Source organism: Dreissena polymorpha, chromosome 12 (assembly GCF_020536995.1).
Source record: "Dreissena polymorpha isolate Duluth1 chromosome 12, UMN_Dpol_1.0, whole genome shotgun sequence".
In the NCBI taxonomy this organism is placed as follows: Eukaryota; Metazoa; Mollusca; class Bivalvia; order Myida; family Dreissenidae; genus Dreissena; species Dreissena polymorpha.
In genome coordinates, this window is record NC_068366.1 from 28,291,957 (window position 1) to 28,312,451 (window position 20,495).

The following is a 20,495-nucleotide window of genomic DNA, read 5'->3' on the forward strand; positions in this document are numbered from 1 at the left end:
TGAAACAATAGAACACATTTTCTGGGAGTGTAAACATACTAAATCTATATGGAATCAATTGACAAACTTTCTAGAGAAACAACAATTAAATGTTAATCTATCTCTCTTAGACATCAGTTTAGGGGTAAATACTTTCAAAATACAAGAGGTTAATAACGCTGTGAATTACATTATTATATTAATGAAATATTTTATATTCAGCATGAAATGCAGAAAACAAACACCCACCATGAACTGTTTCATCAATTATTTAAAATTAAAGATTCAAATTGAAAAAGAAATTGCCCTTAACAATGATACACTTCATATATTTGAACATAAATGGAAACACATTAAACTTTCATAAACAAGACCAGTTTGCTTTCTACCCAATTTATGCAACTCATATTTATTCATAATTATTCTGTTGTTTTATTTAAAAAAACACACTTATCACAAACAACCAAAGAAAAGAAATACATATTATTATTTTTTTTAATCAAAAGAAACCACAATGTAAAAAAGTGTATATTAGCAGTTCTTGTATAACATGTTTGAACATTATTGTTGCTACGGACCTTGATACCATAATTCAATAAAACGTATAAAAAACATTCTTACCGTGCTTGTCGTTGCATTATGCATCAAAACTAACTGTCCAGCGCCTTTTGAAACCTTTGTTTACATACATTTAATTTCAACTAACTGACATTTTAAACACACAAGTGATTTTATTGGTCCGATGCGAATGTGTGTCTTTACACCCGGAATGAATCCTGTCAGATCGCTGTAAAGTAGGTCACACGAATTGTGTATCGTTTTATTTCTTAAAATTTGACCCAGCATGCGTAGAAATATAACAAGTTATATATATATTTCCAGAGAGGAAATTCATTTTTGCGTTCAAAAAGACCGGGTTTATGAACATCGCTGCAAAATTGATGAAGTAATTGCTGTTCAAAGCGATGCATCCTGTTTTCGGGTGATTTCGAGTTGAAACCTTGTCATATATTTATTTGATAGTGATTTTTTTTTCTTCAGAAAAGTGGATTTTTCGTTATAATGTGATTATTTATCATTCAAACAGATGCTTTCACTAATTAATATCATAGCCACACGCTAACCACCTGTGATTACAAATACCTGGCAATTTTTATCCCGTTTTTTTGTCGACAAAACTAGCTCAGATTATTAAATTCTAATATAGAAAAATAATCTTTTAAAATTATAAATTAAGTGAGTATCTAATTGAAACAAAATACATTATCAAAAACTTTACATTGGACAGAGATATATTAATAAACTGTTTATTGATAGATCTTTACTTTGACGGTTTGACCTAAGTCTACTTTCAATCGTTATCAATCGACAAAACAAGCACGGATATTAAATCGTTACAGTTTGATTTGCATTTTAATTGTGTCAAGTGCGCATGATCAATTGATGCAGGCCGATTCAGTTGGCATAATGAACAAAAACTAAGCATTTAATTACTTTCGGATCGAACCTCGTAAAATGATTTACTGCACAGGCAAGTAAACATGAAACTTAAGTTTCGCATAAAGGCACTCTAATAAAAAAAGTAAATATGTCTAAATACAAGATGAATACAAAACTATTAAGTATTATAAATATATAACTTATGATCACAGGGTCGAGTCTCGATTTTTGACCCTAAGCTTATGATCGGCATACCAGTTATGATCAGGTTTCTTTGCGGACTGAGAAAGGTTTCGTCACACCACAATTTATCCATATACTTATTGTGTATACGAGAGCGAGTGAATGTTCTGTCACACGGAAATATAATAATAGTATACAAGATATGAAATTTGAATATCAACATTTGAATAATGATTGTTATGTTGATGTTGATCACAGGTGTTGGGCGCGTGGCCAAGTCACTTTAAATAACACTATCAATATGTCATAAAACAACATTTTTCATCATTTTGACCCCAAAAAAATGTGATATAATATAAATATATATATATATAAATAAATAAATAAATAAATAAATAAATATATATATATATATATATATATATATATGATTTGGCAACATCAGGAATCAGGCCAATCAAGAACGACACTGTCTGTTTTTATTGTATTGTAATGTTAAAGGGATCTTTTCACGGTTTGGTAAATTGACAAAATTGAAAAAAAGTTGTTTCAGATTCCCAAATTTTCGATTTAGTTATGATATTTGTGAGGAAACAGTATTACTGAACATTTACCATAGTCCAATATAGCCATTATATGTATATTTTGACGATTTGAAAAACTTAAAAATAATAAAGCGTTGCAACGCATAACGATTGAATAATTTGGAGAGTTTTGTTGTTGTCATTTAAATTTTCGAAAGTACGAAGATTGCTTATATTAGGCATAGAATACTTATTCTGCGTATACTCGGCGGAATACATGTAGCCGAGAGGGCTAATGCGTTTTAATTTCAGACTAACTCCAGGACTCAGGGGTCACTGGTTCGAGCCCTGGTACCGGCTTCTTTTTTTTCCTTGTTTTAATTTTATTCTTGATTTTTTACTGGAGCTTTTAAGATCCAATGTTTACATTTATCAATATAAAGCATTTAATGACAAACTTCAAAATATGCCAAAATCTGTGAAAAGGCCCCTTTAAAGTACAGTAATCTTTCATAGTGAACATCCAGTTAAGGAGGCAAGTGTCATCACTGATAAGCCTGTGCAAACTGGGGCACTGATCATGTAATACTGATCTAGTTCTTCTTGAATGCTCTGAGCTTTTATGAGTACATGCCTGTGCAAACTGGGGCACTGATCTAGTTCTTCTGAGCTTTTATGAGTACATATGTACAGCTCAGCGACCCAGAGGGTCAATATAGCTGGGAGTTGTATTATTGCAACTAGGCACTGATCATGTAATACTTCTGACTTCAAATAAGCATGAATATTTAAAACATGTGAATGTTTTATCTTGATAAATATGGTGTTATTATAATTTCCAGTTGATACAAAATATAAAACAATGTAAATGTAACAGTTCTTTAAAAAAAATGTTCAACAAATCATTTACAATTGTGTGTTATACTTTTAATTTAAAATATTTAATGTCTATACTGTTATTTTAACATGTTTGGATCATTAGGTATTTAAAATAAGTTTTGCTCTATAAAATATGGCTTAGTAGTCATTTTATTTGAGGTTCATAAGTTCACTCTGAGACAATCAAGTTGTATTGCAACATTGAGCTAGTAAAGCTCATGTACTAATTCCATCCACTTTTCTATAACTTGCTGTCATGATACACATCTGTAATTGTGTCTGTGGTAATTTATATTTTAAATGTTGCAATGAACTTTGATGTTACATATATAGTGTTGTGTACTCCATTTCAATAATATCATTATAAGTGAAAATTCGACATGATATTTCTGCTTTATGATGTAAATTAATCACACTCATGGATATTTTAAAACAATTCAAATTCCTCATATTTATATGAAATTAAGACTTATTATTAAGACAAAATTATTTACATAAAAAAGAGCAGAAATGAGATAATCTCACTATGAAGTGAATGGCGACAACACAGAGATGAATTAACCATATAGAAAATAGTGTGCAGGGACAACATTTAGTTTCAAGCAAATTGCAATGTCAGGATCATAGCAAAAGAAATTAAACAAATGTTCTAGATCATTCAGTTTTAAATGACTTGGTCTTTTACGTAAGAATTAATCATTTCAAATTGACACTTTATTGTGACTACTTTGTTGAAGTGTTAAATTTGAACGGTTACAGCGATCTATTTCTGTTTATAATTATACCTTTTCAATGTGCGTCATTTAGGCTATAATTGTGTTGATTAAATCATAATTCAATAATGAAAACAATCGAGATACACTGTCCTAGCTGTGTGTGTAGTAAGAAAAAAGGTTGTCATATGTTGAACTTTACAATGACAATAGCTGATACAGATTCTTTTGTTATGAACTTAAAGCAGGTGGTGAATCACTAAGTCACTTCAGGTTTGAACAAAAATGTGCAAAAATTTGGTGAAGTAATTGGCTGTATATTTGCTGAATATGATGGTGTTAATCAAATTGTGTCATGGAAATGCCTTTATACATTATAATCTCACATAAAATTTGTATATTTCAGTTTTTTTGTCCCCTACCGGTGAAACCGGAGGGGTTTGCGCTCTGCCTGTCTGTCTGTCAGTCAGTCTGTCTGTCTGGCAGTCTGTACGTCACACTTTTCTGGATCCTGCAATAAATTAAAAAGTTCGTCATATTTTTTCATGAAACTTGAAACATGGAAAAATGGCAATATAGAGATTATGCACGTCATTTCATTTTGTTCCTACGTCAAGAATTCTGGTTGCTATGGCAACAAATGATAAAAATAAATAAAATTACTGACCATGGTAGAGTTTCACCGGTAGGGGACCATATTCCTTGGCAACTCTTGTTTAACATTGTCTGTTGATCTTAAAAGACATTGTCTATTTTATATCTGTGCCGAGTTCTATATTGGGTCATGTGGGTAAAATGACTAGGTCAGTATATCTACGTGAATACCATAATAACACTTTGGAAGTCAGATGTATTGACCCAAGATGACATCATGAATCTTGCAAGAGATGGTATTTGTTTATTGATATCAATGTCGAGTTAGAACATGGTTCCAGTCAGTTTTAACATAATTACTGCTAGAGTCTTATGTGACTGTATTTAAACATTGGGAACAAGCACAAATCACTTACTCAGAACTTTACTTTTTATATATATCTTAAAAACAATTCTTTTAAAATACCTGGCTGCCATGAGGTGATAAAGTTTTCCTGGTATGACATGAGAGTATTTGTACCAGACTTTTGTTTCATGATTTAAAAAATGAAGAAAATGTTTAATGATTTAGTCCTTTCGGACTGAAATAATATTTTTTATTTTTCTGATTCATTATTTTAGTCGTCCTGGACAATGAGACTACAGTTTATGTCGAGCCCTGTGTACATTACAATACAGCAACCTTTCATCATGCTTAATGTCATGGCAATGGTGCCGTGTTATGCATGCCAGCACATATATTGGCATGCCTGTGTGGTATCCAATAATCTATACTGGGGAACTTTCCAGATCTGGCAAAATTGAAGAACCCACTCCTCACAATGGCATTGATCAACATCTCGTGCAGCAAGCAAATGTGTGTGGCTGACTAACATGAGGCTTAAGCAATATTGGTAACCAAGTTAGAATGTGATTCAAAAAACATCTTGGAGATAATTTGTACAAAACATGTTCTTATATTTTATACTCTTTCACTGGACATGAAGATGGAATGGATACTGTTCATTTGTATTGCAAGGTATATTAATCGCCTTCTGAGAAAATGATCAATACTAGATATTAAATGTAAATAAGGGTATTTATTATTTGTATTTTCAAAAATTGTAATACATATACTTGAAATCTTAGATCAAGAAACATAGCTCATTTGAGCAAACATGGGTTTCGACAGGGTTCCCACTGAGTCAAAAAAGTTGTAGCCACCAAATTTTGCCAAGTTTAAAAAAAAGTTGGCTTTTTTTGTTTTTAGCTCATCTATTTTTTGAAAAAAAATTATGAGCTATTGTCATCACCTTGGCGTCGGCGTTGGCGTCGGCGTCCGGTTAAGTTTTGCGTTTAGGTCCACTTTTCTCAGAAAGTATCAATGCTTTTGCATTCAAACTTGGTACACTTACTTACTATCATGAGGGGACTGGGCAGGCAAAGTTAGATAACTCTGGTGTGCATTTTGACAGAATTATGTGCTCTTTTTATACTTAGAAAATTGAAAATTTTGGTTAAGTTTTGCGTTTAGGTCCACTTTTCTCAGAAAGTATCAATGCTATTGCATTCAAACTTGGTACACTTACTTACTATCATGAGGGGACTGGGCAGGCAAAGTTAGATAACTCTGGCATGCATTTTGACAGAATTATGTGCCCTTTTTATACTTAGAAAGTTGAAAATTTTGGTTAAGTTTTGTGTTTAGGTCCATTTTATTCATTAAGTATCAAAGCTATTGCTTTCATACTTGCAACACTTACTAACTATCATAAGGGGACTGTGCAGGCAAAGTAATGTAACTCTGACTGGCATTTTGACAGAATTATGTGCCCTTTTTATACTTAGAAAATTGAACATTTGGTTAAGTTGTGTGTTTAGGTCCACTTTATTCCTACAGTATCAAAGCTATTGCTTTCATACTTGCAACACCTATTAACTATCATAAGGGGGACTGTGCAGGCAAAGTTATGTAACTCTGAATGGCATTTGGACAGAATTATGGGCCCTTTATACTTAGAAAATTGAAAATTTGGTTAAGTTTTATGTTTTGGTCCACTTTACCCCTAAAGTATCATAGATATTGCTTTCATACTTGGAACACTCGCAAACTATCATAAGGGTACAGTAAAAGGACAAGTTGCATAACTCTGGTTGTCATTTTTACGGAATTATGGCCCTTTTTTGACTTAGTAACTTTGAATATATGGTTAAATTTTGTGTTTCGATCCACTTTACTTCTTAAGTATCAAGGCTATTGCTTTCAAACTTCAAATACTTTCATGCTATCATGAGGTTACTGTACCTGGCAAGTTGAATTTTACCTTGACCTTTGAATGACCTTGACTCTCAAGGTCAAATTATTAAATTTTGCTAAAATTGCCATAACTTCTTTATTTATGATTATATTTGATTGATACTTTGACAAAACTACTCTTACCTGACATACCACAATAGACTCCACCCAAACCATCCCCCGTGCCCTCCCCCCCCCTTCCCCCCCCCACCCCCCTCCTACCCTCCCCCCCCCACCCCCCTATTTTGTTTATTGTTTTTTTGTTAGATCATCTCACAAATGACCACCACACCCTCACACAATACCCCACCCCCCCACCCCCCCCAATTTTTTTTTTTGAAACTGTTAAAAATCACAAAAATTTATTTTTATGTTTGAAATACCGTCCAACCATCGCACCCAAGAATCCCCCCCCACCCCCCTCCCCCCACCCGAAATCCCCTCCCCCTCCCTAAATTTTTTTTTTTTTTTTTTGTAAGATCATCTCACAAATGACCACCACACCCTCACACTATACCCCCACCCCCCACCCCCCCCCCCCAATTTTTTTTTTGAAACGGTTAAAAACACACAAAAATTTATTTTTATTATTTAATGTTTGAAATACCGTCCAACCTTCGCACCCAATAATCCTCCCCCCCCCACCCACCCCCCCCCTGATTTTTTTTTCTTTTTTTTTCTCGCATTTTTGGAAAATAATGTAATAAATGTCCACACCCCCACACTATACACCCCTCTTCACTCCACCCCTCCCTCCTTTGTGATTGAAAATGAGAGTCCTTTCACCTTTAAAAAGAAAATAGATGAGTGGTCTGCACCCGCAGGGCGGTGCTCTTGTTCATAATTGGCACAATTTAGAGTCTTTTTAAAGATAAGTGTTATAATCAAATAGTATACACTGCATTCATTTGATTGAAAATTATTGTTACAGTAAGGATATATGCATTTATTTAAACTTAAATTTCATCATGTTGACAAATGTTTCCATCTAGGTTGCAAAAGCATATGATAATATTTGAATAACATTTTTCTTGTGTCTTGCTTAATCCTCCTTCTAATTGATTAATCTTTGTATGTGTTGACCTTATAACTGCCAGTTCATTATTCATGAAATAATGCATCATCACTGAGGAAAAACATACACACAGAAGATTAAAATGCACAGTGTGATGTCCATTCTAAGTTTGATGTCTAATTCCAACTTCACATATTAATACAGTGTTATCAAAATATAAAATGATTTACTTAAATCATTGTTAATCATAGAAAAAAAAAAGTTTTCTCCAAAAAGTCACAAAGTCCTAATTAACCTACCAATAATACTAAGAACAGTATCTCAATGAATCAATGAATATTCATCCACATGGCACTCTTCTGTATATTTTAGCTCAAAACTTGGGTAAGCTTCTGAGATTGCCATAAAACTGTCTGTTGTTGACATCTCCTTTTCCTCTTTAATGATTTTCACAAAACTTCACAGGAATAATCCGTGGTTGAATGTATTTTAAAGTTGTTTCTATCATTTTGGTCCAGTTCAAAAGTTGGCACCGTCACCAGAGCTATGAGTGGTTCATACTTTATAAAAATCTCAGCAACACTTGGAGGCTTAATTTTACAATTTAGCATTTTTTGTATGTAATAGTGCTCAACAAAGTTTGTTCAAGATATACCACTGGGTTTAAAACTGGCCTTGCTCAGGGCAATTATATTTCAAAATAACTTTAAACATTTTTTCTGTAATCTAAGGTTTGATAGAGGTTTAGTATGTGTTCTGTAATATCACGAAGTTGTCATCTGCCAAGTTTATTTAACCAGGTTTTCAGAAGGAAAAAACTGGTTTTTAGATTGGCGAATGTCGGTGGGCTGGCGGGCAGGTGGGCTGGAGGGCGGGTGGAACAAGCTTGTCGGGGCCATAACTTTGTCCTTCATTGGGAGTGTTTAAAATCATTTGGCACATTTGATCACCATCATAAGACAGTGTGTCGCACGAAAGAATTATGTCAATATCTCCAAGGTCAAGGTCGCCACAACTAAAAATAGATTTATATTAAAACAAAGGGGGATAATTATAAACAATCAGTTCAGTTTGAGTTGTCTCCCTTTATCAGACTTTTGTTTTTCAAATGGAAAACCTGGTTTTGTGACAATTTTGTCCCTTGTTTTAAATTGTGCCCCTGGGATAGGTAGTAGTTTGCAGAAAAAAGTGGATTTCAGGGGCCTCTTTATCCTTGGGCGAATGTCCAGTGACTTAAAAGTGTGGAAAGAACCTAGGATAATCAAAGTGTTATCCTTGAATGTGTACATTAATGGAATCTGTCCCAACATAAATTTTGTCTGGAAAATACCCAATGAGGAGTATAGACCATGTTAAGGAAAGTTTCACAGTTAGTTAAAGGGACCATTTAACGTTTTGGTGAATTGACAAAATTAAAAAAATTGTTCCAGATTCGCAAATGATATTTGTGAGGAAACAGCAATACCGAACATTTACCATGCTCTAATATATCCATTTTAATTATGCATCTTTTGACAATTTAAAATCCTGAAAATTATTAAGTGTGGCAACACAAAATGCTTAAATAGTTTGGAGAGTTCTGTTGTTGTTGTTATATTTTGTGACACTACAAGGATTGTTTATATAAAGTATAAAATACATCATTCAGTATGAGCATGGATGGCCGAGTGGTCTAAGCGTTAGACATTTACCACAGGGGTTAGTGACACAAGCCCAGTTGAGGGTTACTCTTTTTCTTTCTTTAATTTTATTCTTTTTTTTTTCTTTTTTTTCTGGAGCTTTTTAGATCCAATGTTTACATTTATCAATATAAAGCAGTTAATGACAAACTTCAATTTATGCTAAAATCTGTGAAAAGATCCCTTTAATGGTGATCAGATCTCACTTAAAGTCAAATATAGACATATTTCATGACTATTTGAAAGTAAATGTGGATTCTAAAGAGTTAAAAACAAGGTTTTAGTATAAACATATAAGGATAACTGCCATGCCTTTCTAAGGTAGCATGAACCAAAGATTTTTTTGAACATAAATAATTGATGTAAAATGCTTGAAGGAATAATATTTAAGATTTAAGAATGCATTTTCTTCTTGTTTTAATGGATTTTTTTGAAAAATATTTTTTTATGAATTTTTTTACAACAAGGGGTTACGAAATTTGAAATAATGTTAATAATTTTCTAACCAAAACTGGTACCATGAGTAGCATGAACCAATGATTTTTTAAAACAAAAATATGGTAATGGTTCATTGAAAAACATGGCTTTCAAGGTCGGAGCAATTTTACTTATATGGCAATAGTGAAACATTGTTAACTCTTTCAGTGCTGGAACCAAATTTTGAAGGCCTTTGCAACAGTTTGGATGGCGTCTCATCAGGATCCAAACTGTTTGCTATTCTGATAGTATTCTTTGAAAAAAAATCGAAGAAAAGCTAATTTTAGAAATTCAGCAGATGACATTTTAGCAGATGACAAATTACCCAGCATGCAAAGGGTTAACCTTATTGAATAGGCAACCATATCTGTTTTATTTTCTGCACAGGAGTTTTCTGTGAACTATCAAAACAAAACATTGATGACTTTGTGTGACTCAGTTGTTCTCATGAAGCTATTGATTTTCTGATGATCAATATAGTGAGCAGTGTTCTTACAAACACTAATCCCAGGTGTTTGATAGGGATGGCATAATAACTGAACAATTTATCTGTTGCATGAGCTAAATTCTTCCCAATTTGAATATGCTGGTTTAAATACTAATATGTATCAAGTTGTAGGGCAGGCATCCCGTGAACGTGAACTGCTGGTACAGCTTATGCAGAGCATTGAACTGTCCAGCATTAAAGTATTTTCAAATAACTGTCCAGCAGTAATGTATTTTCAAATAACTGTCCAGCATTAATGTATTTTCAAATAACTGTTCAGCATGATGGTGAGACAGTGTGTTGTGTGCAAGAAAAAGGTCTTTATGTCCTAAGGCAATGCAAGTTCAATTATAAAAGAATGAATCCTGAACACTTTTGAGAGCGTTTTGCTTTTCCAATAATGTTGCTGAAGTGACATACATAGATGAAATGTTGTGCACGCATAAGTCCAAAGTCAAGGTCACACTTGAAATATAAACAGATGGCAAGTAGGAGAAGTGCAGTGATTAAGAACCATAACTCTGTCTACCTTAGATTTGAATTATCTCCCTTTATTTTATTTCAAAGTAAATTTTTGTCAGGAGCATAACTCAAAATCTGTTCAATGGATTAACTTTAAACTTAGAATATAAACAGATGGCATCTCTGAGAAGTGCTGTGACCAACAACCATGACTCTATCTACCTTAGTTTTTTAATTATCTCCCTTTGTATAATTTAAAGTAAATTTTTGTCCGGAGCATAACTCTAAATCTACTGAAGGGATTTACTTGAAACTTTAAATATAAACAGATGGCAAGTAGGAGAAGTGCAGTGACTAAGAACCATAACTCTGCCTACCTTAGTTTTTGAATTATCTCCCTTTATTTAATTTCAAAGTAATTTTTTTCCGGAGTATAGCTCTAAATCTACTGAAGGGATTTACTTGAAACTACAAATATAAACAGATGAGAACTAGGAGAAGTGCAGTGAACATGAACCATAACTATCGGCCTTAGTTTTTGCATTATCTCCCTTTATTTAATTTCATAGTAAATTTGTATCTGTTTTATCACAGATGACACAGGTGCCATGTTTTAAAAATATTATTCTGCTCTCTAAAACAAATGTTCTCATACAAGCAAACACATTTTGGTGGGGATGGCCATGTTAACAAGGTTCTTGTGGTTTTTAATATTCCCCCCAAAAATGTCCAAGGATATTTTCCCATAAAGTTTTATTCATAGGCCTGTTTTCTCTCAAAATGAGAGGCCTTTTTTCCAAAGATGGAAAAAACGTATCATTGGGCAAATGAACAAAAACTTATAAATATTGGAAACACTTAAGCAAAAAATTATTATAATGATGCTAGTGGCCAAGGGTTATTATTAGGCCCTTTTTAATTTAAATTTCTCTGTCCTACAATTGTCATGATTGTGGATCATCCATCAATGTCCATTTTATTTGTAGGTGTTGGCTGTGGAGGTGAGGATATGTGTTCAACAGCTGGGTACAGTCCAAGTTTAGGCTTCTTGATTGACACTTGTAAGGAGATTTCTTCTTTGATGCTGATGTTATAAAACAGTGATGTGTGAGCACTATTTAAATATGCAGAGGATTTCATACTCTTTTTAAAATCCCAGCCAGATGCAAATGAAAGTGGACATTGAACAGCAATAGAGAAAGAGCGATTACAATGCATCTACATTTTGAGCAGAATATTTCATCAAGAACAGAATGCGTCATTCATTCATTATCCTGGATGGGGAAGGTGCCAGATTCTCCATCAGGGGACACTACTGGTGCATGGAAGCTGTCCAGAGGTCAGTACTACAGTGAAGGCTGGCTGGCATGTGGCAACCATAAGGGCGTTGTGGGAGTCACCTTCACAACCAGCCACTGTAACAAGTATGAGCCTCCACAAAGATGTAACTTCAACCTGAGGGGTCATCGCTCTCCGGTAAGAACAACAAATGCTTGGTAGTTTAGGCGCAGTTTTCAATAACTCACAGTTCAAGTACAATATTCATGAAACTTGGTCACAGCAATTGTTCTATTGATCTCTTAGCTGAGTAGGAAATTGGCATTTACAGGGGCATAGAAAACATTGCCGTTTGGAGGTGAGGGAAACTGTATTTTCATGATTAAAACTTATGACTTTTAATTCATGGAAATATACAATTTGCAGTAATTTATTTTAACACGTTTACTTATGCTACCAAAATCCTTTGCAAATGGTCTCACAAATATATTGCATTACAAGGTAATGTTTTAATTTGCATGCTGTTGGATTCTCCTTCAAATTATAAGATGCATTTGTTGATATAACAACTGTCTGTTATAATTTCATCATGATTGAGGACAAACATCGCCATAATGTTCATACATAGATTAATCCACACACAGAATTATTCTCATTTGTACAAAAGTTTTGAACCACAACTTTATTATAGTCTTGTTTTTAAATAAGAGTAAACCACAATTGTCTTTAGAACTTTCAAAATGGTAAAAGCTTTTATTTATGAAGATTCTAAACACGCATATAATTATGTGTATATTTTGTTGCCCTTGTACAGGATTATAAATTTGAATGTTTTTTTTTACCTTATATAACAGACGCCGAAAATCGGCGTCTTCCCCCACCAAACTAGGCTTTTAATAGAAAGATGTGTCTCATGATTATAATATCTCAATTCTATTTCAAAATAATCTTGTCAAACGTACTAAATTATGAAAAAAGCATTAAAACAGTTTTTATTTTTTCCCCAAATATGTCTCTTTCACCCTCTATTTTACACTTACACCCAGCGTCCAGCGTCTTCCCCTTTGTCTAAAAAAACCCCTGGATAAGTAACTGTGTTTTAGCCATATGATTTCTCACTACAAAATAAGATGCTTGAATGATGTAAGCACAACGTTTGAGAGTTAATGTTTTGTTGAGTGTCTACATTATTTGAACAAAACTTACGTTCATACGTACACTTACAGGGGTTTTTTTTACTAAGAAAGTGACACCGATATTCGGCGTCTTCCCCTACCAGAATTTTTCCCCTAAAAATACAATTTCCCCTCCAAAAATGTAATTTTTTACCAATATATAATATTTTACCCTCAAAGAAATGTTTTTTTCTTTTGGGAAGTCGACACTTATCCAATTTGTACCGTGTACAACGATCTCGCTCTCTCTCTCTCTCTCTCTCCCGACGAACACTCAAACCTGGGAATACCAGTGATTCTAAATATAGCTCTTAAATTACGTAATGGAAACCGGGCAACTTATCGTATTAATCATGGGACTATTTTACTGGATTCCGGTCTTGCGCGAGAATGGCGTTTCGTCAATTAATTACCGAAAACCAGTCGAATTTTCATCCGGGTTATGTGAAAGCCAAGATATAAACTTTAAAACAGAAAAAAGTCTCACAATTGGCGTTCATACACGAACGAAATAAAACGTTCGGACTCGGAAAATATTAATTGCGTCGACGCATTTTCTAAGAATGAATCATCAAAAACCGTTGAAACCCAGCAGAACTCGGAGGTACATGTAATAAACATCGAACATTGTGAAAGTGAAAGTACATAATCGGCAGCTGCCGCACCTTATCCTTCCAATACTGTAGCAGATCTAAATCATCTACCCATTCATCATGAAATTGAAATCACAATATTAACATCGTCCCCCGGCCCCAGTTGAAAACATTTCCCATTATTAGATCTACCCCTGCAACTTTATTTAGGACTTTGACTTTAATATCATACTTGTTCATGTGTTTAAGAACAAAAAAGGTCAGAGACATGCCTCTTTTTCTAAAAATAAACATTTAGTCTGTAGGTGAGTTATAGACATTGAAATGAACAGTTTTTATTTTTCCCCCAAATATGTCTCTTTCACGCTCTATTTTCCCCTTTTACCCAGCGTCCAGCGTCTTCCCCTTTTTCTAAAAAAAACCCCTGACTTATGACAGAGATTACACTAAAATGAACCGTAATTTTTAATTGTAAAATGGCCGTGTATTTTTACTGTTTTGAGACAAAAAAGTCCGAGTTCTACAGTTAAATATGGCTGTGAATGTCAAGGATTGTGGCTGTGTTCGATTTGTGAAATGTCTGTTTTGAAATTGTAAAATGGCCTTCGGCTGGTATTTCATGCATCCGTGTCCGCGCTCTGCGTCTGCTTTCTGTGTCCGCGTTCTGTATACAGACATGGAGTATCTATTCCATGCATCCACTTATTATTTTAGCCTTTCCGTGTAAAAAGCTCATTTGGAACGTGGTGATACTTGAACTTTGATGTTGATATAAGAAGAGCAGACATTTTTCATAATGACTGCTGCAGCAGTACTGCATGTTAGTAGACAGAAACACAGACATAGGAACTGGACATGTGCCATTGTATTTCCTATATATTTATGCCCCCCTTCGAAGAAGAGGGGGTATATTGTTTTGCTCATGTCGGTCCGTATGTCCATCCACCAGATGGTTTCCGGATGATAACTCAAGAACGCTTAGGCCTAGGATCATGAAACTTCATAGGTACATTGATCATGACTCGCAAATGACCCCTATTGATTTTGAGGTCACTAGGTCAAAGGTCAACGTCACCGTGACCCGAAATAGTAAAATGGTTTCCTGATGATAACTCAAGAACGCTTATGCCTAGGATAATGAAACTTCATAGGTACATTGATCATGACTCGCAGATGACCCCTATTGATTTTCAGGTCACTAGGTCAAAGGTCAAGGTCATGGTGACCCGAAATAGCAAAATGGTTTCCGGATGATAACTCAAGAACGCTTATGCCTAGGATCATGAAACTTCATAGGTACATTGATCATGACTCGCAGATGACCCTTATTGATTTTCATGTCACTAGGTCAAAGGTCAAGGTCACGGTGACCCGAAATAGCAAAATGGTTTCCGGATGATAACGCAAGAACACTTATGCCTAGGATCATGAAACTTCATAGGTTCATTGATCATGACTCGCAGATGATCCCTAATGATTTTCAGGTCACTAGGTCAAAGGTCAAGGTCACGGTGACTCAACTTAGAAAAATGGTTTCTGGATGATAACTCAAGAACACTTGCGCCTAGGATCATGAAACTTTATAGGTACATTGATCATGACTCGCAGATGACCCCTATTGACTTTCAGGTCACTAGGTCAAAGGTCAAGGTCACAGTGCCAAAAAATGTATTCACACAATGGCTGCCACTACAACTGACAGCCCATATGGGGGGCATGCATGTTTTACAAACAGCCCTTGTTGACAACAGTTTATTTTTATTTCATTGAAATGAAGTATGAAATTAAAATAGTTAAAGATATCTCTAGTCATTATTTATTTAGAATAAAATACCTTATAATTATATTGATTAACATTAATGATTTATTTGTATTAGACAGGCTTCAAAACTTATACGTGAACTCGCATAGACAAAAAAAGAACATAAATTAAATAGCGACTTCTTTTAGCATTTTACCTTGTTTGACATATATAGTGTGTCTTTTGAAAAGCGATTACAGTGTGTACAATATGCAGACGATATATATTCGCATATTACTATTCTCACTTACCTGAAACGCCATCAGTTGACATTTGTTTGGCTATGCTTTGCCAGATATTTGATGCGATGTCTTTGTCTCTATATTCTTTAATACATTGGTTGTTTATTTCAGAGTGATCCCTTACTAAATTTATTAATTTTTCACTAATATCTACATACATGCCATACGTCCCGATCTCGGCGGGACAGTCCCGCTTTTGGACCCTTTGTCCCACCGTCCCGCCGTGAGACGATTTGTCCCGACATTCGTAAAAAACAATGTAAGGTCTATAGGTTCCCAATAAAATTCGCTATTCAAGCTCTGTTTCGCTAACACTTACCACCGCTAATCCCTTTATTGCCCCCAATTAACAATCCGATTCTACTTATCGTGTGTACCAGTGTTGTTTATGACACCTTATCAGCGATTTATCGGCTAATTATTGATTTCATCAGGCATTCACACCATGGTGGTCTTTAAGATAGTGGTCGCTTATTGCTATCGATAGTTGTATTATAATGAAATAAATGTTGAAAATGTGTTTATTTTTGTATTTGTTTGAAACGGTTTACAAAACAATTGTTTTGTAAAATTAACTCTACGTCATTAATGCATTAATGAGTCATTTACATTCAATGTTTAGTTCCAATATTATAGCGGGATAATCCGAATGTGCAATATACCAAAATCGCAACAAACAGTCCAATAAGTGATACCCATCCTGTCTAGTGTGATTGGGTGTAATTGTAATAAAAACAACGAGGTGCTATGCATGACAGTTTGACCCCTTCTCCAATTAAGCTAAAAACAACGAGGTGCTATGCATGACAGTTTGACCTTACTCCAATTAAGCCGCGACAATTGACAAGAAACAACTGCGCATGGATACATGCTTAAAAAAACATCGCACCAAACAGTAAAAGTGGTACCCATCTTGTCTTGTGTTATTGTAATAAAAACAACGTGTTGTTATTCATGACAGTTTGACATTACCCCAATACAGCGCCTGACAATTCACAATTCAGTTTAATCTGTGTATATAAGAAGAAAACAAAATATGATTATTAACATTAGAGAAAAAACATTCGAGTAAAGCATCCATAGACTTCTTTTGTCCATTTGTTTTTGTTGTTGTAACAAAAAACTGCTTGAAATGTCCAAGCGACCCGCAGAGCCGCAAGCTGGTGCTTCTGCTAAGAAGGCAAAGAGAACCTATAAGTGCCAGGAAACGTGGAAGACACAGTTTGAGTTTGTTGCAAAGAGCAGCAAGGGCGAGGAGTATATGTACTGTCGCCTGTTTAACGTGGACGTGTCAGTTGCCAGCGGTGGACGTAATGATGTCACTAAGCATGTGCAAAGAACAACCCATGTAGAAAAAGTCGCGACAGTAAAGACAGCGATGAAGATCGACACCATGATCAGACCTGTAACTAAGATCATCGATCCAGTTGCCAGGGCAGGGGTGCTGTTCTGTGCCTTTATAGCAGAGCACAACCTTCCCTTCGCGGTCGCTGACCATTTTACAGACCTGGTGAAAGTAATGTTCCCGGACAGCGAGGTTGCCAAGAAATTCCGGTGCAAGCGTACAAAGGCGACGAACATAGTTACCAAGGTGTTGGCGCCAGAGGCGGAAAAGAAAGTTACCCAGCTGTGTCGCTCGCAGAAGTTTTCCATCCTCATGGACGAATCAAACGACCGCGGGGATAGCAAGTGCGTGGCCATACTGGTCCGGACATATGACACAGATGTGCTCCAGGTGAACACGTTCTTCCTCGCCATGCCTATATGTAATGTGGGGAATGGTGAGAATTTGTTCATGTGTCTGCAAGAAGTGTTCACGGCGAATAACATCCCGTGGGAGAATGTGGTCGGGTATTCCTCAGACAACGCTGCCGTAATGATAGGAAATAATAACTCGGTCCTGTCACGCATTCGAGGGAAGGTACCGAATGTTGTGAATATTGGCTGCCCGTGTCACATTATGAGTACGTGCACGCAGTACGGCGTAAAGAAGCTAGGTGTACCCGTTGATGAGCTTCTTCACGATGTGTTTACGCACTTTTAACACAGCTCCAAGCGACGCCAAGCACTCCAGGAATTCCGGGAATTTACAGACACCGAGACATACAAGCTGGTTAGGTTCTGTTCAACCCGCTGGCTGTCTCTCCTGACCTGTGTTGACCGCTTCTTACAACAATGGCCAGCCCTTGAAGCATACTTTGCAAGCCACGAGGATGTCGAGAAGAAAGGAAACAGAGTCGCCCGTGCTTCTGAGAATCTGCGTGATCCAGTGGTAGCGCTGGTGTTCAGGTTCCTGTCGTTCATTCTCCAGCCGCTGAACACATTCAACACAGACTAACAGCACGCCAGCGCCGTGGTGGGATACCTGCACAGCGAGATCAATCGTCTGATCCGCTCCACAATGGCAAAGTTTGTCAAGATGTCAGTAATCTCGGCGGCAGCAGACGTAACAAAGGTTGACTTTGAGACCCGCGACAACCAGCACGATGATGACACGATCGCAATAGGCCACGCCACACGTACCTACCTTGACGAGGCTCCATTGGAGGTCCAAGCATCCTTTTTCAGGTAAAAAAACTACTTAACACAACCATTTTTTTTTAATTGAAATGGTGCACACAAATAATATTCTTTCTTTCATTAATGAATATCAAACATGGGCATATTAATGTGTCTTAAAATAAGTAAATAATCACATTAAAGTCGTATATGTGTAATACACGAAACACCTGTGTAAATTTGAAACACTGTTCACAGGAAGGTGAGGGCGTTCTACGTAGAGTTGACCACGAAAATGCTTACAAAGTTTCCGGTCAACGATGAGGTATTGAAGGCCCTAAGTTTCCTGCGTCCAGAGAACAGACAGAACACATCGACAGAGTCTGGTAGGTGTATACATAAATATATACATTTTTTATTTAGATATGATACAGATTAATTGTCATTTTAACAAGTTAAAGACACACCATAAATAAACAAACAAGAAATAATTACGTTAAGCATCATAGTGAACTTAATACGATATTGACAAATGTCATTTTTGTTTTTAGTAGTCAAGCTGTCCATGCGGCTAGGTGTGGGAAATCCAGATCGTATTCATGATGAATTCGTCGATTTCCAGCTGCTTTCGGAAAGCGCGTTACCCCCTTACGTTGAGGGAATGGCACTGGACCCCTTCTGGTCGTGCATTGCCAGCATGAAAACACCGCTACAGAAGGCTCGGTTCCCGCAACTCTCTGCACTTGCATTTGCAGCGCTGTCAATCCCGCATTCAAACGCCGATCCTGAACGTTGTTTTAGCGCCCTGAAAAAAATTCAGAAGGAAGAAAGAGAAAATCTGGGACATAAAACGGTTGAGGCGTTGTTGAGAGTCAAAATGAACACTAAGACGGTTTGCTTCAACCAAAACCCTACCTCGGAAATGTGTACGGCCGCGCATTCCGTGTGTAACTGATGTGTATAGTGTACTGTAACCCGTACTTTCAGTCTACTGGATAGCCTCCCCTTTGCCATTGAAATTAATATAATGAGTAATGTTGAATGTTCTAGATTTTGTACTATTAAAAAGATAAATATTATCTTCGTTGTTTGCTATTGTCTTATTTAATAAAACTGTTATTGTTATGTTTTAGATTTCATGCTTTATATCAGATGTTTTATGTCTTAAATAAAAGTATCAAGAGTTTTTGTTAGTACAATACTGACTATATTAAAGGTGGAATGATAGATCGGTTTAGGTGTCCCGCTTTTTGGTCAAATGTCCCGACAATTTTTTATGGTATGTCCCGCATTGGACCTAAAAAATTATGGCATGTATGAATATCTATGCTTGAAAGTCGACCTTTCATGTTGACTGCAGTCTGTGTACTGCGTCCGTGTCCGTCAAAAATCGCTCACTGAGCGATTTTTCACGGACGTGATACGTGGAAGAAAAATGCGGACGCGGAACGTGGATACATGGAATAGCTTCAACAGATTTCAACCAGTTCTTTTTTTCGCGGACACTGAACGCGGACGCGGAGACATGGAATACCAGCCTTCCTCTACCTGAATGTTATCTCTCCATGTAATTTATAAATAATTTGGATACAGCCTCAATAACAAGAGAGTCAACCTTCTGGTTAACTGAGTTGTTCAAGTAGAGAATGATATTGCCCATAAAGTAATCTAAGGTTTAAATATGTACATTTGAATACATGTAAGTCTGTTGGAAATGTTTTCAGTTGTCAAAAGTTTGTGGTTGTAATGTGCAATATTTTGTGTCATTAGGTACTTGTTTATTCAAAGCTATATTTTCACAATAACTTGTTGCAACCAATGACAATACAACATATCTGTCTGCATGTCTTTTTTTGTATATCATATATTAAAGTCCTGTTTACACTCAATATGTAAAGATATAAATAGTTTTATCTCATCATAGGAACCTTTTTAGATTGTCTTTTTGCATGCCGTGGAATGACACATTAAACATAGTGAAGGTTCTAGAGGCCTACATAGTTCTACAACGTTCTAGAGTCCACATTAATTGGACATTTATGGCAAATCTTCTTGATAATTGCTCTAAACAATTTACATAAAAAAAATTCTATATGAGATCTCGGCTGTTTTCTGTACTCATGTAGGGTCAAAAACTAGGTCAGTACGTAAATATTAAATACCTTTTATAATACTTTGGAAGTCAGATATGTTTTGCCAA

The 20,495-nt window shown here is 35.6% G+C and overlaps 1 protein-coding gene across 4 annotated transcripts in view; it reads left to right on the plus strand.

The window, feature by feature from the left end:
* Window positions 1-4,924: 4,924 nt before the first annotated feature.
* The window catches only part of LOC127853335 (tubby-related protein 4-like), a 69,126-nt gene continuing 53,555 nt past the window's right edge, over window positions 4,925-20,495 (plus strand). For 3 of the 4 annotated variants that reach the window (XR_008036572.1, XR_008036573.1, XM_052387770.1), the window contains exons 1-2: window positions 4,930-5,205; window positions 11,694-12,183. Coding sequence is in view for 2 of the 4 variants with exons in the window: in XM_052387770.1 (XP_052243730.1) it covers window positions 11,920-12,183 (264 nt within the window). In the remaining 2 variants the exon portion in view is untranslated. Of the gene's footprint in view, window positions 5,206-11,693; window positions 12,184-20,495 lie in introns of all 4 variants that reach the window. The other variant, XM_052387771.1, reaches the window with a different exon arrangement.